General features: G+C 43.5%; 1 protein-coding gene across 3 annotated transcripts in view; it reads right to left on the reverse strand.

The window, feature by feature from the left end:
- Positions 1-16390, reverse strand: part of LOC117447326 (copine-9-like) — a 237482-nt gene that overhangs the window by 198684 nt on the left and 22408 nt on the right. For all 3 annotated transcript variants that reach the window (XM_071203218.1, XM_034084027.2, XM_071203217.1), the window contains exon 2: positions 7607-7647. In XM_071203218.1, the coding sequence (XP_071059319.1) occupies positions 7607-7647 (41 nt within the window). The remainder of the gene's footprint in view (positions 1-7606; positions 7648-16390) is intronic.

The raw sequence follows: 16390 nt of genomic DNA on the forward strand, positions 1-16390 counted from the left end.
GATTGTCCGAGTCTTCCAGGCGACACATGAATTTGTACATTAACTTTCTTAAAAGGGCTTGACAGGTAGGTACCCCCAAGTTAACAAACAGCTGGCTGGCACTGTGCCATCTCGGTACCCTCAGCAGCAACCGTAAAGCATCATTGCATGCAACTTTTAGTTAGTTTAGTTTTAGTTATACATAACGCCAAGAAGAGTAGAGAAGAGTACATAAATGGTGACCAAACCGTTTGAGACCCACTGAGATAACTTAGACTAAGTTAACTATCTAAACACTCGAGTCCTTTACCTCACCTGAGCTGTAGTTATCAGTCTCTCAGTCTGACAGGAGAGGACTCTCCTCCACCTTGTTGTTGAAACAGCTCCTGATATCCGTTAGCGCAGCTAGCTAGCACCAGATGCTAACAACAACAATACACGTAACCGGTGCGCGCGCTTTATCTCACTCGCTCGTGCCACACTTACGGCCCGTCTACACTACAGCGTCGACAACTCCAATCTGCCCATTCACTTTCAATGGGGTGACGTCACGTTGCCTCGCTTTTTCGCCGAACTGAATTGTGGGTAGCAGAGCGGTCCGTCTCCGCCGTCTCCGGCGTCAGAAGTTGAACAATGTTCAACTTCTGACGCCGGAGACGCCGGAGTAGCCAGCGCCAGCCAATCAAATCCCGTTTCTGAAAATCTGACAGCTCAAGCCGTAGCCAATCAAACCGCGTCTAAGCTGGGAGAGATATCCTGCCGTTCATTTCTATATTTCAAAAAAAGTTGGAGGAGAAACTAATTATCGCCGTAGCAAATCACCCGGTTTTGTATGACCAGACCCTCTTCACCTACCGGGATACAAACCGGAGGAACCAGGCATGGAGGGAGGTGGCAGAGACAGTGGGTGAAACTGGTAGGTTTTCGCCTGTTTGGGGAGTTTATATATATATTGCTTCCATAAAATCCCCGGGGGTTTTTTCTTTGTATGTCGGGGGCGGGAGATTCATGTGATTGGTCGTTGGTCGCATTGCTTGAATAAAATCCCCAAGCTACAGACACGCCCAGCTCCAAGCTTTTTTTGGAGCTGTAGTGTGGACGCTCCGTAACACACACCCTCCCGAGCTTGAATGACACACAGAGACCAATCGAGGGCATTAGTATGATCTGTACGAAAGTGTCGGCAGGCCACATCATGGAGACAGCCAGTCACCCTCTGTGAGGCAGAGTCAGACCCACATTTGCGCAGCGTTGCGTTCACAATACATACATTAAAAAAAAAATCCTCAGGCCAGCAGGCCACTTAGCAGGCCAGGCCTGGTGACAGTACCAAAATAGACAGACAAAACGCGGCTTCTTAGACAAAGAGCTCCAAGCAATCAGCAATTTCTGTTTGTTGCACCATTTGTTTGGCTGAGTATAGGAAGCAGCCAGGAAAGAGGCAGAATGTTTTACACTGGATTGTTTATAACACCAACTGCAGCTAAAGCTGGTAATGTGGCATGAGACTTAACCTTAACCTATTGGTTATCTTATGCCAGTTGTTCTTCATGTGCTATAACACTTGGCAAGCAACCATTATCACCATCCTAACCATACGCTACCGACAAGTCATCAGGTTCAGCAGCAAAGAAAATAATATTGAAGAAGCAGAAACGAGAGTTAGCATCGGCGTGCCGTTCTACTGGAGACAGCTGTTGGCGAGAGATGAGCTTTGATTCTGAGTTTATTCAGTGCAACTAAGGACAACTAAAACCGTATGGGAAACTCCAGCGTATTTTATAAATTGATTCGAATGAGAACAGAGCACATGCCGTCTGCAGTGGACGTCTCCAGAAAAACCGAAGCACCCAGCGTATTTTTTCCAAACGTCCGTGGTTTTTGTGCGGCCGCTTAGAGCGCACTGTGGTGAAAATATTTTGACTTTTCAGAAAAGCGCCAGTGACGTCACTGTAGAAATTGGCGGCTTGTTTTTGGTTGTGTCTGTCGTACATCATCATAACATCATAACAAAGATAGAAAGCCTGTTTGTTGGAGCAGATCGGCCGGGTGGACACCGGATGTTGCTGCCGGTGAGTGTGTGAGTTGTGTCGTCCCGTTCCCTCGCTCTGGCTCTGGGTAACAAACCTATTCATACAAAGTGTGAGAGCCAGAATATTGGTGGGTGGCTTATGGTTGAAAAGCAATGTAAAAACAATGTATAATAGCTAGGGCTGTCAAACGATTAACAATTTTAATCAGATTAATCACAGTTTAAAAATTTATTAATCATGATTAATCACCATTCGAACTATGTCCAAAATATGCCATTTATTTATGTATATTGTTGTGGGAATGGAAAGATAAATGAAAGAAGGCGGATATATCCATTTAACATACATAGTATCTATGTTTATTATAACATTTTTCTGCATGTCAAAATGAAAGACAGCCCACACACCTATCAATCATCAAACCGTGGGGTCTTAATTCATTACGTGTTGATTTCTATCAGCGGGGATTACTTCAGGAAAGTCGACAGAGGGGGGGGGGGGCTAGTGGAGTACTTCGTGACCACAGAGTGTGAACGTTGTGATCAACTGTTTTAGGGGGGGGAAGTCTCCCTCCGCAGCCGGTTGGCGTAGTTTTGGCACAATTCCGTTGTACAGACCGACGTTAACAGCAGCCCTGTCTGTGCACACGGAGACCGACTCTGTCGTCCGGTGATCTAACCGCCTTCTGGAAAAGCTTCACAAGTACGTCGGTACGCAAATGCGCTTTGTGACACAAGTGACGGCACGCATTTCAGATTAAGCACATAACCTGCGTACCAGTTAGTTATGTGCACCCCTGTGTACCAGAGCCATATTATTACTATTATATGGCTCTGACCTGTACTACAGCAAGAGTATTCTCCGTCGGGACTTCCTGCAACAACACCACGCCGTTATCAAAGATGTTCTATTGAGAAGACGATCACTACGTGACAAAAGTTTTCAAAACCTTGGCTACTGAAATCAGTCTTACTAACTGCTGTCTGTGCAATTTACTCCGCGCGAGTTGGCAGACTTTATTTTTGCTTACTTTAACATCATTGTTCATGGTGGGGCTAAGCCATTTCTTGGTATGGGTGTAGCCTACCCCAGCCATACCCTGGCGCTGCCACTAGTGGCACGTATGGGGCGGGCCATTCTGCACATGCGTTAAATGCGTTAAATATTTTAACGCAATTAATTCAAAAAATTAATTACCGCCGTTAACGCGATAATTTTGACAGCACTAATAATAGCACAAACAATGTAATAAATATATGCTACTTTGCCTTACAAATATGACATATGGTTGTCATAGAAACAATAAAAGAGCGCTGGGAGTTTTTTTGATGAAGCGCTGGTAGCAGGCGTTCATCAGCACCCTGCCAGCGCCTTCCTGCCAGAAAAAGGATTGCATGTGGACACAGGTCCTTAAACACTACATAGAAACACTCTGATTCCTGCCTCCCTAACTAGACTAAAAGTGTCACAATAATTTTTTCAATCACTTTCACCCCTTCATCCATTTGCAGTATCCCTAAAAGAACCTTCAATAGGCGCTTTCACACCGTAGTACTTTTCCCAGGAATAGTTCCGATAGTTCTTGGGATTTTGCGTTCACACCAAAAAGATCTGGAACTAGAACCTAGTTCATGTGAACCTTTTCACCCCTTTTCAGTCCCTGCTCGAGAGGTGGTACTTTCTTGGGGAGGAAAAGGTTCCAATTTCTGATTGGCTGGGCGAATTGCAAACCACGCCGCGTATAACTCCGAAAAGTGTTGTGAAGCCGCCATTTTATTTGCTCGCATTAGCATTATTAGCATTAGCATTAGCCCAGCGCACCAACTGAGAGAGACTAACTTATGGCAACACAAAATAAAACGTGGGAGCGGTAGAGTGATGAGGAGGTGTCGGCGCTTCTGGCGATTTACCCGGGACTTCGGGTGTCAGTATACGCCGTGAAGTTGTTTGCGGCCTGCCAGTAAACCCAAAGCAGAAGAAGAAGTGACGTCAGCGGCTTCATTTACGTAATCCTCCCTCAGGGACTTATTCCGGTGTGAACACGATTTACTAGGAGAGTTCCGGGACTAAAGAGTTCGGCGGGACTAAGTACTGGGAACTAAGTACGGCAAAGTACTTGGTGTGGAAGCGGCTATTGCTTTTCCGTACAGAAGGTTCTTGTGTCATAAAGCTATCTCACACAATTCCCTCTGCACATCTGTTACACAATAGACCACAAAGCACCTTCACCTGAGGAGGCTAACAGTCAGAGAGCCTGCTCTGGGATTTGTTTCGACTTCTTGTTGTGTCAAGCAGAAAGCAGCTAAAGCTCACACATGATTTGTTGGGTTGTAGTGCACGACTTGTGTTCAAAGATCATTTATTTTCTTTTGTTGATAGCACTGTGAGCTTTGACACCGAGATCTGAGGCGCCTTCATCTGTGCTACGGAGAAACACTCACTGAAGAATACACAAGCCAACAGAACTTACACACACACTCACTATCACACACACACAAACAAACCTTAGGCAAATAGGGCACTGTAAGCACCAACAGGCAGAGTACTGTATATTGCACACACTCACTTTGAACACTCTACATCACATTCAATGTTCAGCCCTTAAGACCTGTTTCTAAAGCATGCAGTCTCATGTATCTGAATGATTGATGTCTTCAAGTAAACCCTGCTATTTTTCAACCTCTGTATTGTTGTTATAATTGGGTCACTCTTTCACTGCCCTCTCCCCTCCACTGTGCACATCCTGCTCATTTGGAAGTTGCAATTAAAGTTTTATTGAAAGACGATGACAGGGCTTTACAAAAATTATAAAAGACAAATGAAGACATGGGGAGCAAGAACAAAAAATATGCACATGGCTCTGTAGCTGGATGACAGGCTGGAGACGATATGGCTGGTCTATGGAAGGTTGGGTTGTATGGATGGCTCAACCAAACCTCAGATTGCTTTTATTTCCTGTTTCCTACCAGCGGTGCACGTTTTTTGGAGCATGACCACCATTGTTTATTCTATAATGTCAACGTTAACAAATTAGCCCAAACCACAGTGTTTCCTTAACCCTTACAAAACAATAACTATTGTCACATCATTACACATTCATTTCCAAACCGTGATTTGTCATAACTATTGTGGGCCGACCTTTGAGGTAGACCAGCTATATAGAAGTGGAAGAAGTATTCAGATATTTTACTTCAGTAAAAGTAGCAATAGTAAAAAAAAAATTAAATACACTGTTCCATGTTAAAGGCTTGCTTAACGGTTTAGTACAAAAATTAAAAGTCATCTTTTTGGGTAATACATTTGAAATGTTCGACAACGCGACAGGCACACTGGTATGGTCCATATATAGATAAACTTGTTTTGCGGTAGCATGCAATATTCTAAGGGGAACAGGGATGATATCACAGCCTGGTATGTAACATCACAGTGCAGAAATCAAAGGTCCCTGGCCTGGTACAGACTGCCATTAAAATGATGGCGGTTTCAAAAACATCCATCCCCCAAAACATTTGTGAGGAGTCAATCATTAAACCTGTGGCGAGCCGTCAGGGCTCTCGAGGCCCTTTCAGTTATATTTGTCATTAGTTTTACCAAAATAACTTGATTTCATTGTATTTAAAATAACATTTCCAAAGAAATAAATCCTTCGAATCTACCTGTTCAGTTTCTGTTGTAATTTGAAGGGTTAAATGAAAGAAGCTCCTTTGGCCCTCTCTGCGAGATACTGTGAAGACAGGAGCTGATTGGTGGTCCAGCTATGAATTCACAGAGGGCCCGCTATAGTAACTCAACGAGAGAGTAATGTCAAATGACAGTACACTGTACTGTCATTTGACAAAAAGTCCGCGAAAATAAAGCCCACCCATTTAGGGGGAAGATATGTGTTGGCGAGGAAATCCCCTGGAAACTGCAGCGGCTGACCGTAGACCATCTCAGCCGTGGAGCACTGCAGATCCTCCTTAGGCGCAGTCCTATGGCCCAGCATAACCCAAGGGAGCTTGTCGATCCAATTACCGTCCAGGCTGGCCCTGAGGGGAACTGCGAACCACGGTCTGAGGAAATGTCCGATGGGGTGCCGAAACGACACACCCATGTCGCAATGAAGGCCCGGGCTATGTTAGCCGCCGCTGTCAATGCGAGTGGGATCGCCTCCGGCCAGCGGTTCGTCCTGTCCAACATAGTTAGGAGGTAGCCACGCACGTGCTGGCCCATGTCTTCACCTACTTTTTGAGCCCCCGCCAGACGAATTTTGCGGCCACCATCCGCACAGACGGCTTCCCGCCGGGGTGTGACAGGTCGTGCACCACCTCGAACACGGAGCGCCTCAAGCTGGTGGGAACGAAATCCACATCCTCCAGACGCAATCCCACGTCAGCCCCCTTCAGGGCCTGGACGCTGGGGTCCATGACCTGGTCCACTGTCATGCGGGTATAGTCGAGGCCCAACTGGACAGCCCCGATGACGAGGTGTCGGCTGATTAAGGCGAGTGGTTGCCAGATGCCCTCCACCCATTACTCATGCACCGCACCGATGGCGTAGTCCGATGCGTCGGTAGTAAGGGAAGTGGCTGACGGATGTGCCAATAGGGCCGCCTGAGGCAGCGTGGTCTTGACCTCCTTGAAAGCTTCCGTCTTCCAGCTGATCTCCTGGATGGGGGCCTTACACTTCAATGCCTTGTACAGAAGCTGCATAACGTGGGCGGGCCGGGCGATGAAACAGTGGTAAAAGGTCACCATCCCGAGGAACACACTGAGCAACCGGGCCATGTGCGGGCGAGGGAAAGCCGCGACAGCTTCAATCTTCGCCGGCAGGGATGCCGTCCCGCCCTTGGTGACGCGGTACCCAAGGAAGAGTTGATTATCAACCCGTGTTGGCTGAGCCTCGTAAAAAGGGCACGGAGGTGGGACAGGTGTTCTTCTTCCGAAGTGGTGGCGACAAGTATGTCGTCCAGGTAGACGAACACAAACGGCAAGTCCCGCAGCACCGAATCCATCAGGCGCTGGAATGTTTGAGTGGCGTTCTTGAGCCCGAAAGGCATCATTGACTTTAATTAAATGTATTATGTCAACCCAATTTCACATAACTCTATTATGTTAGTTGAACGCTGAAATATCAAGTTTAAATAACAAATATTAGGTTCAATTTAAGATGATTGCTTTCTACTAACATAATACAGTTAATGTTTCCCTTTTTTCAGTGTTCTTTCTGTCCTTCTTAGCAGCAGTAATCACAGTAACTGTCCACCGTTCACTGCTGCTCATGCTGTACCTCTTGCTATGTGGCAAACAAAGCTATGTGTCAATCATCCTGCAGTAGGTAGTTGCTCTAATAACAAACTTGATTGAAAGTCTGGGACAGAACTTTTCATCAATGGGCTGCTGTATGGTGTGTGTGATGCTCTCGCTGTGTTACTGCTCACTGATGCTTGCTGTGCACTGATAAGGTGCACTGATAAGGTGCCAAGAAGAGGATATTTAATAATGACTGCATGAAATTGAATTTCTGTAAATGGCATTGGGGATTTCAAATCACTGTTGAGCTGAAATTAAAGACATGAAAGTTGAATTTGATTAAAGAATAAATGAGAAAATTACCTGGATCTGACTTAGAGAAGGTGTCCATGTCCAACAGGTTTCTGCAATAAAAGGAAAGAAGCTGTTAAAGCTCATATTTAATATACAGTGTCAGTCATTCCAAATCGTTGCAATGCACCATGTGGTGAAAAAATGACAGGCAAGTCAACCAGCTGTGTATTAAATGTCTCAGAAGGCGTTACTGAAAGGGATCTCTATGTGGACAGTACAGAAATAAAAAGGAATTACAGTGATCAAGGACATTTTAATGTTAAAGGAATGGTATGCTCATGACACTCATTTTTAAATAATTATCATCCGATAAAACAGACCAGTCTCTGCCAGTCTTTCTTTTTTTTTTTTTTAATCCGATGACATTATCAGTGATTTTAAACTGATTATATACCGAAATAACATCAACACTGTGGGCGCCGCCATTTTCCGGACGTGACGTAAACCATGCGTTTGGTTTTCGAGGACACGTTGATCTCCATGTTATTTACTGTAGTTTCTCTCTTCAAATATGCCTCACTGTATCGCGAAATATTGCCACAATTCTGATAGGAACAATCCACGGAATGCTTAGTTCCATCTGTTGCCAAAAGGTAAGCGTAAGAAGTACATTCAGAGGCAGTGGCTAGCGAAATGTGGCCGGCCCGAACCGAAAGATTCACAGGCTCATGTATGCAGCGAACATTTCAAATGTACAGACGACTACTCTGAGAGTATGATAAAACATAACATGGGATTTATGGAACAACCATTACTTAATGGAGATGCAGTACCATCGGTCTTTCTGGTGTCATCACCGCCCAGGACACCAGTTCGGCCAGTTGAGAAATCGCCCTCTGCAAGTGTGAAGCGACGGAGGAGCAGAAGTAGTGCTCGGAGTAAGAATAAGGTATGTTATAGCGCATTTCCATTGCAGCGGCTAGTCCCGTTTTAACGTCCTTTAGCGTCCAGGCCAGGACAGTTTTTGGTGGCCTTTCCATATAGCGTAGTACCGACTAGTGTGTATTTTCCCCCAGTTTTTTCCGGCCCCATAAAATCGTGATTCTATGGCCAGGGACAACGAAGCTGAGTATGCTAAACTAGAGAGGGAATCGCGAGCATGGGTGGTATTACATGCATACATATAGTATCTTATATCATCTTCCTATTATACACACATGCATTTCCAAACATCTGGACTACCTATGTTGCAAATGTATTATCTCTTCAATTTACACACGGCATCTATTGCACGTCTGTCCGTCCTGGGAGAGGGATCCCTCCTCTGTTGCTCTCCCTGAGGTTTCTCCCATGTTCCCTTTAAACTGTGGGTTTTCTTCGGAAGTTTTTCCTTGTACGATGTGAGGGTCTACGGACAGAGGGTGTCGTATTGTCATACTGATAAAACATCAAAACTTCTTCCTCTGCTGACGAGTCCGAACTCAAATATTCAGCCATGTTTCCGTGTGTTGACAAAGTGAACGCATGGATGACGTCACGACCATCACGTGACTACTGAAAATGGCAAAAATGGCGGCGGCCAGACGGAATATAAAGGTTTTGATAAAAAAGAGCTATAAAATCATTATTTACCGGGGAATATCGCTGATTTCTTCAGGGTATGGTTTAAACATAATGTTTCACTAAATACTGAAGTTTTGATTAATTATCTAATGAGTGGACCATTCCTTTAATGTGAGTATTGTTTCAGACTTGCATGTGGTCCTTTCCTTAAAAGAGGACATATGCTCATTTGGAACACAGAGATTGTTGCCTTCACAGACTATGTGCATGCACACAAACCTAAAGAACACACGACAGGAGAGGAAAAACCCCCAAATAATATGAATAAGAATACATGGTATTTTAGCGCTTTTCCTGGTGCTCTTTAATAATAGGGCCCCTTTCAAATATAATTAAGCACAAATCCAGCCTTCATTTTGTAGTTTTAGCTGTTGTATCCATCAGTTATGATCAATGATACCTTTCAAATTCAATACAAAAATACTGTAATGTAATGATCATATTGTTGATAGTGCTACAGATGTGCTGCGAATAAAATTAGACTCTGTTGCTCCTTTGAAAAAAAGAAAATAAAACAACAGATTAACTCCAGGGCATAATGCCGAAACCCGCAAAATAAAGCAAAAGTCGAGACAACTTGAAAGGATATGGCGTTCCACTAAACTTGAAGAATCTCGTTTAATTTGGCATATTACTCTCAATGAATATAAGAAAGCACTGGGTAAAGCGAGAGCAGCTTACTACTCTTCATTAATAGATGAGAATAAGAATAATGCAAGATTTCTTTTCAGCACTGTAGCCAGGCTGACAGAGAGCCATAGCTCGATTGAGCCTTCTATTCCCATAGCACTCAGTAGCAATGATTTGATGTGCTTTTTTTATGATACAATTGTTACTCTTAGAAACAAAATCAATGAGCTCTTGCCTTTGACCAGTATTGTGTTGTCAACAGCTCCCGGAAACTTAAGTTCTAATATTACACTAGATAGTAAACTAGAATGCTTTTCAGCCATAAACCTTGAACAATTACATTCAATGATTCTCTCTTCTAAACCATCAACGTGCATGTTAGACCCAATTCCAACTAAGCTGTTGAAGGAAGTTTTTCCATTAATTAGCACTTCTTTATTAAATATTATGAATATGTCTTTATTATCAGGCAATGTTCCACAATCATTCAAAGTAGCAGTGATAAAACCGCTTCTTAAAAAGCACAACCTCGATCCAGAGGTTTTAGCCAACTATAGACCTATTTCTAATCTTCCGTTCCTCTCAAAAATTCTTGAGAAAGCGGTCGCAAAACAGCTGTGTGATTACTTAAAAAAACAATGATTTATTTGAAGATTTTCAGTCTGGCTTTAGAACACATCATAGCACAGAGACAGCTCTGGTTAAAGTCACAAATGACATTCTAATAGCCTCAGACAAGAGACTTGTCTCTATTCTTGTCTTGCTCGATCTTAGTGCTGCATTTGATACTATCGACCATGATATCCTATTGCAAAGACAAGAGCACTTATGGTGGGTTTCCACTACACTGCCTTGCTCGTTAGGACTGGCTCACTTTATGGCGCATCTCCATTACAGTTTAGGAACTGGGGTAGTATCTATGGTAACGCAGAGTAGGCGGAGCAATCGGATTTTTGGTGGGCGGAGTGACGCCCACCCGTGTTGTTGTTGTCCTTCACTACGCGATACTCACCCTTCATCTTTTTCAGTTTTTCCCTACACTGCAAGACAGTCCTCGAGTAACCTAGAACCCCAATTTTATGGGGCCAGAAAAACTGTGAATTAGGACCCACTAGCCGGTACTAGACCAAGTGGAAACGCAACCAAAAGCGGGCCGCTGACGTCAAAGCCCTCTTAAACGGGGCTCCGCGCTGTAGTGGAAACGCGCCATTAGTTGACATACAGGGAACTGCTTTAGGCTGGTTTAGGTCCTATCTATCTGAACACTCTCAGTTTGTACGTGTCAACGATGAATCTTCCACGCAAACCGAAGTTAGCCATGGAGTGCCACAGGGCTCAGTGCTCGGACCTATTTTGTTCACATTATATATTCTTCCGTTAGGCAATAGTATAAGGAATCATTCTGTAAACTTTCATTGTTATGCGGATGATACTCAACTATATTTATCAATCAAGCCTGATGAAATTAATCATCTAAATAAAATTCAAGACTGCCTCAAGGACTTAAAAACGTGGATGACCTTAATCTTTTTGATGTTAAACACGACCAAAACTGAAGTTATTGTACTTGGCCCTAAGAATCTACGAAACAAATTATCTAAAGATATACTAACTATGGATGGCATTAATTTGGCCTCCAGTGAGACTGTAAGGAATCTTGGTGTTATATTTGATCAGGATTTATCCTTTAACGCCCACATAAAATCAATTTCAAGGACCGCCTACGTCCATCTACGTAACATTGCAAAAATCAGGCATATCTTGCCTCAAAACGATGCAGAGAAACTCGTCCATGCATTTGGGTTTTCTCCGGAAGTTTTTCCTTGTACGATGTGAGGGTCTAAAGGCCCTGACACACCAACCCGATTTTGGGAGTCAGAGGCCGTCAGAGGCTGTCGGGCATTCGCGGCGCCGTAGTCAGGTTGGTGTGTCCCGCACCGTCGACCGTGACACGCCTTATTTGGACTGCCAGACCCGATGCATGGCCGATTCAACATGTTGAATCGGCCATGCATCGGGTCTGGCAGTCGGACCAAATAATCACTCTGATTGGCTGTTCAGCTAGCAAATCAGTGCATGAGAAGCGAAGCGGAAGTGAGGGACGTAAACAAACGATTTAAGAAGGCACACACAGACTGCTATTCATTTTCAACTCATCATGGCGATCTGGAATGATGCAAACGAAGACCTGCTCATCACCTTGATCCAGGAGAGGCCAGCTCTGTATGATATTACGGAGAAAAGATACTCTTCTTCTTCTCTGTCTTCCGGTTGTTGCCTCTTTTGAATGACGAATACACACTACCGCCGCCTGCTGGTAAGGAGAGTTATTGCCACTCACGCACTGAAGTCGGTGCGGTGTGTTCCCGTGCGACACATGGCCAAAACGCAGGAGAACACGGCCAGGCAACAGCCGACTTCAGCGTCGGCTAGTCCTCTGGTGACTGCTTGGTGTGTCAGGGCCTTAAGGACAGAGGGTGTCATATTGTCATACTGATATTCTGTACAAACTGTGAAGACCACTGAGACAAATGTAACATTTGGGATATTAGGCTATATCAAATCAAATCAAGTTTTATTTATATAGCACATTTATAAACGATTTTTGGTCGAGCCAAAGGGCTGTACATATAATAAAAATAGCCTACAGTAGATACATTTTACAGCAAATACAACAGCACAGATTGTTCAGAATATCAGTATGAGAAAAACGACACCCTCTGTCCTTAGACCCTCACATCGTACAAGGAAAAACTTCCAGAGAAAACCCACAGTATAAAGGGGAACATGGGAGAAACCTCAGGAAGAGCATCAGAGGAGGGATCCCTCTCCCAGGACGGACAGACGTGCAATAGATGCCGTGTGTAAATCGAAGAGATAATACATTTTACAGCATATAGACCGAATGTTAGGAAATGCATGTGTTATTATATAAATAAACATTGATTGATTGATTGATAATAAAAACGTCCGTCAGTCAGTGCTGTGTGTAATTGTATATTGTGTCATCACGTATTGGAGGCATTGGAATTTCTCAACTGCCAACAGAAATATAAAGGGGAATAACATGAGACAAGGTTCAAACTGTTATATCCATGGCCAATAATATGAAAGTAGAAACATCATTGAGTCATTTTGTAGCTCCATCAAGGGAGAATCATTCACACACAAACACAAAGGGCATCATTGCAAACACACATCAAATCAGTGCCAGGATAACGACCCAGTTTCTTGTCACAACTTGACACATTAGTGAGCGGTGAGTGATCACAAACACAGATCTGAAGCTGAGCAGTGACTGACAGGCTGATCTCCAGAGGGCTCCGAGCTGTCAAGGTGACGAGGGGCCACCGCGGGGGGCCCCCAGTGAGCATCCTCATATGTTCATGCCCTGCTCGTGTCGACATGCAATATGTTCATATTCATGCAGCGACCTGAGAACAGAAGCCCTCGCCTCCCAACAGAGCAACAGTTGTATTGCTAAAACACGGCCATATGGCTCCCCCCACATGCATATCATACAGGATTTACTGTGTTTTTAAAGTTGTACATTTTCCATCTCGCTCTAAAAATAGACACATCAGAGTCAAAGAGACCTTGCTTAACAGGATTTCATTTTCTATTTTTAGGTATGTTACACTTTAATTGAATGTTTTTTTATTCAGTATTTCTGCAGTCTTTAATGAACACAATGTCTCACAGGTCAGACAGGCAGGCCAAACTGCATCTCCAATCATAGCTCTAACAATAGCACACTTCTTACTTTAAAAAAAGGATAATCCTGAGGGAATATAAATTGGTGAATATGAAGAGTGAGAAGAGGACACGCTACAATGACTTATTGACTTAACTGCTGCTTTCGATACAGACGACCATGACATCCTGATCTCCCGCTTGGAAAAGTGGGTGGGCATTGAGGGAAAAGCCCTGGAATGGTTCAGGTCATATTTGAAGGACAGAACTTTCTCTGTCAGCCTTGGTGACTCCGAGTCATCCTCTGCTCCACTCCTGTATGGGGTCCCACAGGGCTCATTATTAGGCCCCCTGCTATTCTCCCTCTATTTGCTCCCTCTTGGGTCCATTTTTAGAAAGCACGGCATCGCATTCCACTGCTATGCTGACGATAGCCAGATGTATGTCCCTCTAACAAAGAAGGAGGGTTACTTAATTAGCCCACTGCTAAAGTGCCTAGATGACATAAAGGCCTGGATGGCGTGCAATTTCCTTAAACTCAATGAAGGAAAAACAGAAGTAAAGGTTTTTGGTAGCACCACTGACACCACTTCTGTAGACCTGGGTCCCTTGCATCAGTACACCAAGCCCACCGTTACGAACCTTGGTATTAAAATGGACCGTGAACTCAAACTTGAGAGTCAGATTAAGTCGGTGGTAAAAACGAGCTTTTATCACCTGAGGCAGCTAGCGAAAGTAAAACCTTTTCTCTCCAGACAGCAGTTTGAGACAGTAATCCATGCCTTTGTCACCACCCGGCTGGACTACTGTAACTCTCTCTACATGGGGGTCAGTGGGTCCTCGCTCGCACGACTGCAGCGGGTGCAAAATGCTGCAGCAAGGCTCTTAACTGGCACACGGAAGTTTGACCACATTTCCCCTGTTTTAGCTTCTCTCCACTGGCTGCCAATTTATTTTAGGATCCATTTTTAAATTATTTTATTTACTTTTAAATCCCTAAATGGCATGACCCCACCATACCTTGCTGAGCTGCTACAGCATTACACGCCGAACCACCCTCTCAGGTCAGCGGACCAACTGCTCAGGTCAGCGGACCAACTCCTAAAACCAGGTCAAAGCTCAGAGGGGACGTTGCTTCTCTGTAGCCCGCTCCCAAACTGTGGAACGCTCTGCCCCTGGAGATCAGACAGGCTTCCACACTGCCTGCTTTTAAATCGCTTCTTAAAACCCACCTCTTCTCCTTAGCGTTTTAACATTTGGCGTTTCAACTTCTTTTAGAGTGTTGCTTTTTTTTTTTTTTTTTTTTGCATTTAAATTGTTTTTTGTTTTTACTTGTACTTGTTTTATGGTGTGTGAGCTGAGCTGTGTTTTATCTATTTGCCTGTACAGCACTTTGGTCTGGAGGTTTAAAGTGCTTTATAAATAAAGTTGTATTGTATTGTAATGACATAAACATACTTAAATCATGTTATGGGAGCTGTGATTGTTTGCCTGCTTAAAAATCTATTGTTTGACTTTGTTTGTTGACTTGTTGTTTAACAGTAGATTTTCAGAAAAAATAAATAGGAATAATTATATTGTATTGGGACTGGCACTTTTGAACAGCTTCCACAAAACTCCATCATCTCCAGTATAAAAAGGTGTAGCCACTTCAACTACATGGTCCAACAAGTTCGAGTTGGCTGATTTATAAAATTATTTGGTGAATTCTATATAAAAAAGATGTGTAATGTGTAGAAGTAAAAAAATGGCCTCCAAGAATGTGTGTTTGTTATTGGGTGCTCAGGATCTCTCTGCCTGTGACATGATGTGTGGTATCAAAAATATAAAGAAATTCAATATAAATAATTTATTATGTATAAAATAAACAAATGGATCCGTTGAATATTGAGGCCAAGATTCCAGTTTTTCATACTTTTTAATCATTTCACCAACTCTTTGGGAGAAGGGATTTTTAGGGTTTCCTTTCAATCCCAAATACATTTTTAAAAAAAAGAACCAATAGAGTGCCACAGTGACGCGTCCTAAAACCCGGAAGTAAGTTAGCATTTTTACCACTTCCGGTTCCTTCGACAAAAAGCAATGCAATTTCTCCATAGGATTTTGGGAAATAGCTGGAACTAAGGTCTGTGGTTGAGACACATTGAGAGAGACGGATCACATTTTGTTCTACAACATTAAATCCATCAGCAGTGACCCCGCTGGTGATTTTTGAAGAGTTTACGTGTCTGTAAAACGATGGTTGATACCAAGTGGCTGAATAGGACTACAGAAGTTGTCGAGGCCGTTTTACGTCATTACGCCGAACACGTAAACACTCCTCTAAGTTAGTTTGCCCTGTTCTGCTTGAAAGCAAGTCCCTACCTCCTGCAAAGTGTTCAAACAAACGCTTCAACTCGTACCATTTTGAATCTGTAGTTTTGAATATGGATCTTAAGTTGGCGTGACGTTGTACTCGGCTGTAGTTCGTTTATAGCATTTATGATTCGAACATTATAAAAGTAGGCACGGCCCCCTTAATGCACGGGCTGACCTGGGCTGAAGCCCAGGGGCCTAAGGAGATCGGGGGCCTATCAAGAGCCAATAAAAAAAAAATTAAAATATATATTATTTTTTGTCGGGTGTTTTTTTAAAATTTTAAATAAACAAAGTCTTGGCTTTCAGAATATGAAACTTTTATTTCCAAAATCACACGATAAATACATTTTTGAAGCTTGTAAAGGGAAGATGACAGCTCTCACTCGCCACCCTGCACTTCCACAGCGCCGCCCCCCCTCCCTCCGGCTGACATTATGAATGTAAGCGTATAGTAATCATAGATAACACGGCAAGGTCCGTTACAGTTTGTTTTCATCTGGTTTCAAATAAACAAAGTCTTGGCTTTCAGAATAGTAAACTTGTTTCGGC

Source organism: Pseudochaenichthys georgianus, chromosome 5 (assembly GCF_902827115.2).
Source record: "Pseudochaenichthys georgianus chromosome 5, fPseGeo1.2, whole genome shotgun sequence".
Taxonomy (NCBI): domain Eukaryota; kingdom Metazoa; phylum Chordata; class Actinopteri; order Perciformes; family Channichthyidae; genus Pseudochaenichthys; species Pseudochaenichthys georgianus.